General features: G+C 37.9%; 1 protein-coding gene across 3 annotated transcripts in view; it reads left to right on the forward strand.

Annotated features, from left to right (window-relative positions):
• The window catches only part of DIAPH2 (diaphanous related formin 2), a 1,060,116-nt gene extending 1,049,733 nt beyond the window's left edge, over positions 1-10,383 (forward strand). For all 3 annotated transcript variants that reach the window (XM_053581174.1, XM_053581176.1, XM_053581177.1), the window contains one exon: positions 5,069-10,383. In XM_053581174.1, the coding sequence (XP_053437149.1) occupies positions 5,069-5,133 (65 nt within the window). In that variant the 3' untranslated portion in view covers positions 5,134-10,383. The remainder of the gene's footprint in view (positions 1-5,068) is intronic.
• Positions 10,384-10,895: the final 512 nt, after the last annotated feature.

Raw genomic sequence — 10,895 nt, forward strand, 5'->3', positions numbered from 1 at the left:
ACTTTGTCCTGTCAGTGTTTGAGGATGCAAATAGCTACTCAGTGGACATTTCTAGAAGCAACATAATTTTTTTTTTTTTTATTTCCTTAGCCTAAGCTCCATAAACTTGAACCTCCATTTGCTCTGTTTGCTAGAAACCATGCCTACCCATAGATGGTAAATCTGCCACACCATCACTTTTGAAAAGCTTCAGAGAAAACAAAGCTCATTGTAAATTACAGAGGATTTGTAGCCAACTAATTTGCATTAAAATGGGATATTTTGTAACCCAAGGTGCAGCATATAAGGGGCATACACTTAGTTTGTGCTATCCTGCTGTGAGGACTAGTGTATTATATTAGGTCGACGTTGGTATATTTGCATGCCTTTGAAGCACCGGGAAGGAAAACAGTCCTTCCACAGACAACAACAGACAGCTACCTGTGGGGAATGACTAATGGACATGGCCCTCTTAGCACAGTCTCTTTCAATCCCAGTTTAGCTTTCTCATGCAGTATGCAGGATACAGCCTTGCGCCTTTGGCATATACTCACTTTGTTAAAAGGGTTAATTGCACACTTCCAGGTTACACAGGGTAGGCTTGCATCATCTAGTCTCTCTCACGTCACACTGTTTAAGCTTTATCTGTGCTGTGCTTGCTTATTCTCCAGTTATTTCACTTGACAAAGTCCAGTAAGAAGAAAATTAATGATGTAGATTTAGGTGTAGTTCTGAAATTTTGTAACTTTCAGGTATTTCATGGACCATGTGCTTTTTACATAGTTGCTGAATAAATTATTGCATGAATGAATTCTTAGAGCAATACAATAAGGGGTTTAATCCTTTCACTGCAAAATTCAGGAAGGTTTTGGGATGAATACCAAATCAATTTATGCTAAGAAAAGGAGTGAATTTTCTTACTCTTATGACAGCAAGGAAAGCCTTGACATCAGTTTGAGCTAGTTAATGTGATATTTCAAATGTGCAGAACCATGTTTAAGCTGGGCTATGTATTTATATTACCTTTCGGTTAAAGATTCGAATATTGCTTTTATTTTGGCCATTCTTCCTCTATAGGATGCACATTTTCATAATAACTATGTCCCTCTCTTCAACCTTATGCTTTGACCAGGTCACTTTCCATAGCATTAGAATCTATTCACCTTCACATATTTCAAAGACAAGCCTTTGATGACCAAAGAGAATCAAACTGTAGTAGATTTGGAAGGTACATTTTGGGACTGATATCTCAGGCTTATTGCAGCATTAATCCTCATGTTTACAAACAATAGAATCCTTTAATGAATTCTTCAACCATCAGGTTATATTAGACCCTGAAGATAGATTAGATCCTCTAGACTTTCTTATTCACTGTGATGTGTTACTCCATGAATTAAGAAAAAAGAAGCAGTTCAGCCACTAAAAAAGATGGAGACGTTACATCTTTTGTATTAACCTGGATGGAGGTGGAACTCATTTTTCTTAGTAAAACATCACAAGAATGGAGAAGCAAGAATCCAATGTACTCAATTCTAATATGAAGGGAGTAGATGAGCTAATACAAGGAGGGGTAGGGGAAGCAGCAGTGGGGAAAGGGGAGGAGGGAAGTGGATGGGGGGTCATATTGTGTGGCACACCTCTTGGGGGTGGCACACAATTATAAAAGGGACTTTATCTAACAAATGCAATCAGTGTAACCTAATTCTGTGTTCCCTCAATGAATCCCAAACAATAAAAAAGAAAGAAAAAAGAAGCAGAGGAAGAATATGACAAAGATTATGTCACCCCATCCTCCAAGGAGATGTGTTTTCTTGTATTTCATTGTACAGTGTCTCCAAGAAGTATACACACATAGACAAATTCTTCTCTTCCATCTTCCTCTCTTTGATTTCCAAAAAGATAGCAGGCAGATTAGAAAGGGAGCTCTCCACTTGTTAACAAAGCCCTTCATATCATCTCAGGCAAATACATGTGTTTTAAAGTATTGACTTTTGGGGGAAGAGCCCTCCTTTTTGTCGTCTAAACCACAACTAGTGTCAATAGTATTGGGAGAATAAGTTTAAAAAGTGAATTTGCTTCACTGGGTCGCTCAAATCATATCACATGAGGACTCACTTCCTCCACTTATGTTTCCAAACAGGAAATGCCATCATTCTTACCATCATCCAAATTAGTCCATCACTTCCAACAGTAATAATATCTAATATTTCTTCTTTTCTCATAAACTCCCATTATGCATCCTGGCCTTATGAAGGCCAGGCCATTGATTTTTACCCATTAGTATTTAATACTATAAAATATAAAAGTTGTATTTCAAATAATGCTGTGATTTTTCAATCTCTGCTTCAAAGAAGATATGACTCCCAACATGGGGGAAAAAATCTCTCTCTCCCCCCTCAATACAAACACACACATACAGACATACACACATACACACGCACCCTCTCTCTCTCTTTATGATATCTATGATATCCTCTAAATTTTACTTCTGGCTTGATCCATATGAGACTAAAGTATAAATTTTGTAACTGAATGAATTTTAACATAAATACAGAGAATTGGAAATAAATAAAAAATCCGGATCCGCCATGGCTGCTATTGTTTCTAACAGCATTTTTTCATCAACAAGATTGAAGGCTGACATTATGAAAGTAATTGGCTACTTTTACAGATAATTATTATTATTATCTCATTAACTTAGGGACCACTTAGGCACCACAGAAAATGAGGAGAAAGAAGGCAGAGAGGAAAAAAGAGATGGAGAAATTCTAAAATAATTCTCTTTTATATGAGCCAAAAGCAGGATGTGAGCTCTGAGCCATTGTTTATGCTGCCTTCCAGAAGCTTCAATGTCCTTTCCTCAGTTTGTTCTGACCTGACAGTTTCTTTATTTTCTCACACTAAATGCCACCCATAAGTGGCAAGTTGATCTGAACTCTTACATCCCATCATTTGCATGTAGTACTTGTCTTGGATCCAGTGGGTAATGAGTGATGGTATGCAATTGATAACCAGTGGCATTTCTGGAATGAAGTATGAATGTTGTTGTTGTTGACCTTAGAGTGTAGGACCACCAAAGCACAAGCATTTTTCCAGCTGGCACAGTCCTCTGGGGATGCCACCATCATTCTCATGTCCAACAGCTTTAATACTTAAATTGCTTAAATGCCAGCAATGTAATGGGAACCATTATATTGAATCTTTTTTTTTTTTTTTTTTTTGAGACAGAGTCTCACTTTGTCGCCCTCGGTAGAGTGCCATGGCATGACGGCTCACAGCAACCTCAAATTTGGGGGCTCAAAAGATTCTCTTGCCTCAGCCTCCCAAGTAGATGGGACTACAGATGCCCACCACAATGCCCAACTATTTTTTTAGAGACCAGGTCTCGCTCTGGCTCAGGCTTGTCTCGAATTCGTGAGCTCAGACAATCCACCTGAGTGCTAGGACTACAGGCGTGCGCCACTGCACCTCGCCAATATTGTAATCTTATTTTTAAATGTTTCCTAGGAAGTTTCAAACCAATTTATATGCAAACCAGTGACATCTAAGTAATAAGTGCTTTATCCAGGAATGTTATCTTCACATTTTTTGCTGAATTGTGATCCATATCACAAACTAAATAATGGAATTTTTTAATGGTATCTTCAAAAGGATACCCAAATAATTCATCACTCAGATGTATCTCCAAGTAGAGAAAATGCCTCTTCCTTTCTCACCTCTCAGTGATATTATTGCATTATGCAGTACTTGGTAGGATTTAAGCTTATGGCTTATTGGCTCAGGATACTCATACCATGTTGTTAATGAGGGCAAGGTCATGGGGACCAGTTAGCTTTGCTCTGTGTACTGTCCACAGACTACCAGGAATAAGTCAAGAGATGCTAACTCAGAAGAGAATGGTACTATGGCAAAACATCAGCACTTGTTGGTCTGTCCGCCCCATGTGCCAGGCAGGATGTGTTAGTAAGACATCATCATCTTAGGGAGGAAATGAGTAGCAGCTTGGGAGGGCCCATCATCTACCTCTGAACAAAGCAGCCCTGACGTTTAGGCATTAACTTTGCATTATAATCCCCCATCATACCATTGATTTGCTGTGTAACCTTCATCACTAAAGCAGAGATAATAGAATGGAATGAAATGGGCTCACCTCCTGGGGATATTGTGTGAAATTAGCAAATTAACGAGTGTAAAGTGTTAGCATTTATGTAAGTGCTGGTGGTTGTCATTATTTCTGGGGACCCAGTCTCATTCTAAATAGAGACTCTAAGTATATTATGCTTTTGTCAGAAAGGGATTTTCACCCACATCAATTGCATTTAAGCTGAGCATAAAACAGAGGTGATAATAACATAGTAGTGAGTGTTGCAATGCAGAGCTGTAAGCCTTTTTCCTATTAAATCTATAAACTATTTTCAGCAACTTTCAGTGCTTTTAAACTTTGCTTTCCAAGCTTTGTGCCAACAGTTATCTCTACAGTGATTATTCTTCCTGTGACGGGTGGGGGGATTGGGACCTAGAATAGGTCTCATTCATTATTCATTCCCATAATGACTATATAATGTATTGAATTTGTTTACATCATACAATCAGGCAAATTCGGTAGCTGGCGTGATTGCCACATACTGCAATCATTGTAAAAAATAAAAGCTCTTTTCTGCTCTGCCCACACTGGTGTCCTCTAGAGGTAGTCAACATACAGATTGAAAACTCATGAGGAATTGAAGTGCTTTCCAACAAAAGGCACCTTACATAGATCCTTTCAATTTAACATCTTTACCGAGGAATTTTGTTGTTGCCTGCTATTTCCAAAGGGACTGTGCTTGAGAGAATTCTTCCATTTCTTTTATCACTCTGACTTCACTTACCAAGAAAAGTCATTTATTGCTGATTGCAGAACTCTTGAACTCTGCTTGGCAGCTGCAGTGTGAACTCCTCAGATCTGGGCTCCTTGTTACTTATTTACATATTCATTTGAAGTGATTTTTCAGGACTATTTGAAAACCTCTCTCAACCTGACATCATGTAATAGCCAAGATCTAAAATAAAGCTCACCCTACTTTTGGTTCTTTTTCTCTTTGTCTTACAGATAACAGACGAGTACCTTTGGAAAGGTCGCGCTCTCGCCACAGTGGAGCTATCTCATCTAAGTGATTCCTGATGCCAAAGAATATGAAAATATTTAAATAAACAAAATCACATGTCCTGAGAACAACAACACATGCACTCAAGGGATGGAGAGAAAATAAGTGCATTTCTGCAAAGATCAAACTAATCTGGATGAAGTAGTGTGCATTTACAAAACCATTGCAAGACTCCTCCCATAATACTAATCTGAACACAGTTATCAGGATGATAAATCGTGTGCTCCATTTTTGTGTAAAGATGTATATTATTTGTTATTGTGTGTGACCTGACTGTGATGATGAAAGTGTAAGAGATTGAAGGGTTAGAGCTTTGGAAAATGGTCTGTCAAAAATTTAAAATCTTAAATTTGTAGGTCACCTCACTAAAAGAATAAAACCAAAAAAGGAAGAGAAGGAAAAACACAAAGAATTATCAAATGTCTGCTTCCAATCCCTATTATGCATAAAAAAAAGGCCCCCCAAAAATGTGCATCTTAATGATTCAGGGAGGGGCTAATATTGTGCACACTGAGAGAAGCCATTTTGGAAATTCACAAAAGTACTGCTCCGCCCCAGTCAAGTTATTTAGAATCTTATCTCAAGTGAAAGCTGATGGATTCATCTGTTTTGGCTGAAATTAAACTTATCATTAGTCTAGCGTTTCAGCATGATATTGCAGGCACTTATCATTGCTAAAAATAAACCAAAGTTTAATAGAATCAGTTAGGGAACGTGATTTAAACTTTATTTAAAGAGGTATTTTCTAATTATGCACAGATATCTACTTTATACAAATACTTTATACGGCTATTTTTGAGAAAAACCTCACATTTTAATGTTTATGCTAGGCATGAACCTGAGAATTCTATTACCTTTATGTAGATTTTAGATGCAAATATTGATTCCTAGTCTCTGTGGTTTATTTCTTCTCTCTATTGCCTCTTACTCCCTTGACCCCCTTGAAGGCAGGGAATAGAGTTCTAGAAGACCTGAGAAGAAAAAGATTTCTTTCTGCAGGAGGCAGCAAAATCTGTCTGAAAGGTCAATTGTTTTATCTCCCTTTCTACTCCTCTTTCCAATTCTGCTTTGATGGTCTGAAGAAGAAAAAGAAATTCTATGTACGTATGTAAATATGTATATATAGTTATATCTCCTGCTACAATAATTCCATATCCTAGTCACTAAGTGAACTTCTCAATCATCATCATACTTACTTACCTTATATTAACAAATTAAATTGACGCTGCCAAAACAACTCTAGGAGGAAAAACACTGGTGTCCTCTAGAGGTAGTCATTTTTCTTAAATAGATGAGGGAATAAAAATCATACTTAACTTGTCTATTATTTTTCTTAAATAGATGAGGGAATAAAAATCATACTTAACTTGTCTATTATTTTAAAATATGCATTGAAATAACGTGGCATAACTACTCTAGAGTGCAATTTCAAGACTAATTCATGCAGATGATTGTTATTATTGTAAAAGATTTCTTATATATATGTTTGAGAGATAGAAAATACTATTTCTATTCCTCCAAAGCACATCATACCCATTCAGAGAGAAGAGCAAATGACAGGCTTGGCAAGTCCCCATCTAAGATAATATAAACAAGTGACCGATAGCTCACAGATTCTTTTATATAGGTGTATAATGATTCAAACTGCTGCCTTTTCCTCCATTGCATTCTTACTTAGGTATTATATTTTAAAAGCTCTGAAGCTGCTACAATAGAGAAATCAAAAAGAGGGACGGTATCTGAGATTTTGCAGTTCTGTCCTGTCTGAAAATACATACAGACACACACATCTAAGGGATATATCAGTTTCACACACTGTTTTTTAATAACAACAAAAGTGTAGGTTCCACTAATTTATGTAAATACCTACTATGTGTATTTTTGACTTTACAGGAGATTTTTTTGAAATCTCCATGATATGGCTTCTTTGAGTCTTTTGATAGCTTTTCAGCCTATAAGAAAATGATTTTGAAATGTTAACTCTGACTAAAATTGGGGAGCATTTGCCATGCTGTATTATCAAGCTGGTTAAGGTAGAAATACCAATTTGTATCAACTTTTCCAGATGTGAACTTGCCTTATTTTCTAGTTTGTGAACAAGAATGAATGAAGTACTATATTGATAAATTATATACTTATATTTAGAACAGTTCTCCTTACTTTTTGCAACCATAAAAACACCATTAAAAATTATCACCCCTCAAAAATGCATAATGACATTTGTGGTATAGAACGAAATTATACTAAAGGCTTTTGTTGGTTTTATTACTACCACATGTGAGAAAAACCATTTATACAGGGTTTTCTTCAGAATGTTTTTTAAAAATGCAAAACTAGTTGTAGTAATCTCCTTTCACTCCTGTAACAAATTACTACCAGTTTGGTGACTTAATGCAACAGAAATTTATTCTGTCATGGTTCTGGAGGCCAGAAATTCAAAATTAAGGTGTTGGCAGGGCCATACTCCCCCCAGAGGTTCTAGAGGAGAATCTGTCTTTGCCACTTCCAGCGGCTACTGGCATGCCTTAGCTGATTGCCACATCTTTCTCTCTGCTCCATCTTTACATCACCTTCTTCTCTGAGTACCTGATCTCCCCTCTACCTCTGTCTTAGAAGGATGCTTATGATGATATGTAGCGACCACCCAGATTAATCCAGGAAAATCATCTCATCTCAATATCCTTAACTTAATTACACCCGTAAGACCCTTTTTCCAAATAAGATAACATTCACAAATTCTGGGGATTAGGATATAGCCATACCTTTGGAGGGGAGGGGGTGCCATTCATCCCACTATACTAGTCATTGCATGTAAGAATGTGGACATATCTTTTTGAAAGCCAGCCTCAGCCTACCATAGTTCACCCCCCTCTGGCCAAAAATTATGTCTGGTGCATGTATAAAATACATTCAACCCTTGCTGACATTACCAAAAGCCTCAACTTATTACAGCATCAACTCTGAGTCCAAGATCTCATTTAAATATCATAATTTCAGAAATCCCAAATCATCATTTGGATGATCTCAGTCAGGTATGAGTGCAACTCTGAGTATGATCCAACCTGGGCAAAATTCCTCTCTATCTTTGAACCAGTGAAACAAAAAAGAATTTATCTATTTCCAAAATACAGTGGTGGAACAGACATACTGTAACAATTACAGCTATTCCTATTACAAAAAGTAGAGAATGGAAAGTAGAAAGGAGTCACCTGTTCCAATCAGTTTCAAAATCCAACCAGACAAATTTCCTTTAGGTTTAAATGCCTAGCAATAATCCTCTGTGTCTCAGGGCTTCACCCTTTGGGCTTACAGCTCTTCCTTCTTAGACCATGGATTGGGCTTCTGCCTCTATGCCCATAGATCTGCCCTCAGGTTGATCCTTCCTTTATCTTGAAGTGTAGCACATGTTTGCAGCTGAATAGTTTTATCAACCTATTTCCTTCCTTTAGGATTTTGGCAATCTGAAAATCTTTTATCATTTTTTTTTTCTAACTCTATCCCTTTCAGGCCATGTTGGAAGTGTTTCCACTAATGTAAAATTCTCAAAACTTTGTAGGTCTCCCAAGTCTGTCACATTGATTCACACCTTTAGAAAAGAGGGTTGTTGGAGATTTTTCTTGTATAACTCCATCTCTAATCTTGGCTTCTACTGGGATGGTTGAGTGAAACCATGATTCAGTACCTAATCCCTTCAGCACTGGGCAAAGGTTGTCCAGCCACACGTGTGGCCTTATTCCAGAGCACACTTTGCTAACAGTGAATCTCCTCATTTGAGCCTTTTTTGTGATCTAAATAGACTCAGAATCTCTCCAGTCATCAAATGCTGATCCTTTTTTGCTTAACTGTTCTTTCCTCAATGTATCTGTTGTCTCTCTTATTTACGCATCAAAAGAAACTAGGCTATACCTTTAATACTATGCTTGAAAATCTCCTGAGCTAAAACATTCAAGTTCATCCCTTGCAAGTTCTGCTTTCCACAAACTCATAGAACACAATTCAGATAAACTTTCTGCCCCTATTTATAATAACAAGGATTGTGTTTCTTCCAGTTTCCAATAAAATATTCATTTCCTTCTGAACCCTCCCCCCAAATGCCTGTGACATTCATATTTCTACCAACAGTGTGGTTAAAGCAATCTATGCTTTTTCTATCACACACATCAAAATTCTTCCAGTCTCTACCCATTATCCAATTCCCAAGCCCCTTCACATTTTTAAGTATTTGTTACAGTGGTGCCCCATTTCTCAGCACCAAAATCTATATCAGATTCCTGTGGCTGCTGTAACAAATAAACCTCAAACATAGTAGCCTAAAACAATAGAAATTTATTCTCTTGCTGTTTTGCAGGCTAGAAATTGAGGCATTGGCAGGGTTGAACTCTTTTCTGGAGCCTCTGGGGGAAAATCCATTCCTTGCGTCTTCCAGTTTCTTTGGCTGCCCAAGGCTTCCATTCCTTGGCTGTGGTTGCATCTCTCTCTGCTCTGTCTTCACAACACCTTCCCCTCTGTATGTATAATCTACCTCTGCCTCTCTCTGAAAAGGACACTGGGGGTAGCATTTAGGGCCCACCCAGATTATTCATGATATCTTATCTCAAGATCCTCAACTCAGTCAAAAAAGACCCCTTTTTTCAAATAAGGCAATATTATAGGTTATAAGGACTAGGATATGGACATATCTTTTGGGAGAAGGGGGCACCATTCAGCCCACTATACTAGTCATTGCACATATGTGTACTTTTCACTTTTTAAATGCATCCTTGGTGCTCAAGCCAAATTTAAATTTGTCTCTAAAAGCTATTGTCTGCACAGGCTATGTTACTGCATGCTTTGTTGTTAAATAATAGACAGGCTATTCTCAATTTTGGTTGATCCTTTTGCCATTTTGCCAATTAGCTTGAAAAGAAAATAGATCCCACCTCTGCACCTTTTCTGCCCTTTTTATGGAGTCTTTGACCAAACGTCTTCTATGATTCTCAATGCAGGCACAAAACTACCTCTGATACAGAAGGGTTCTTTTACAAGCTTATTTTAAATATTATGAATCCCTCAGCTGAAGGGAGAGGTGAAAGAAAAGACTGCTTTGAATGAGTATTGAGGGAAGATTGTGTCCAAACCAAGCCAATAGCAGTAGCAGTAGAACTGTGGATTTGTGCTCTAATTTCGCCTCAGAATAAACACCTGTCTCTAAGCAGGACCAAGAATGACTTGCAATTTATGTGTAATGGCTACTTACTTATTCAATAAAGTTAACACATGCATTAAATGTTGCACTGCCTACGATATTTTAAATTAAGCATGACAGACCAGGTGCAGTGGTTCACAAGCCTGTATTCCTAGCACTTTGGGGGCGGGGCGGAGGTGGGGTGGTGGTGGTGGGGATTGCTTGAGCTCAGGAGTTGGAGACAAGTCTGAACAAGAGTGTAACCCCATCTCTACTAAAAATAGAAAAACTAGCTAGGCATTTTGAGGTGGGTGTCTATAGTCCTAGCTACTTGGAGGCTGAGGTGGGAGGATCACTTGAGCCCAACAGATGGAGGTTGCTGTGAGCTGTGATGATGCCCTGGCACTCTGCCCAGTGTGACAGAGTGAGACACTACCTCAAAAAAAATTTAAAAAAGATTGTGACTGAATGTCATAAATTGCAAAATGTCAAGACATTCTAGGTGACGCTTCAGCTAAACAAAACTGTAAGATTGTTTCTATAAGGACCTAGTCAGGCAGCCATCACCTGATCTTATTCAAGACACACTTGCAGGAACCCTAAGGTTG

Source organism: Nycticebus coucang, chromosome X (assembly GCF_027406575.1).
Source record: "Nycticebus coucang isolate mNycCou1 chromosome X, mNycCou1.pri, whole genome shotgun sequence".
NCBI lineage: Eukaryota > Metazoa > Chordata > Mammalia > Primates > Lorisidae > Nycticebus > Nycticebus coucang.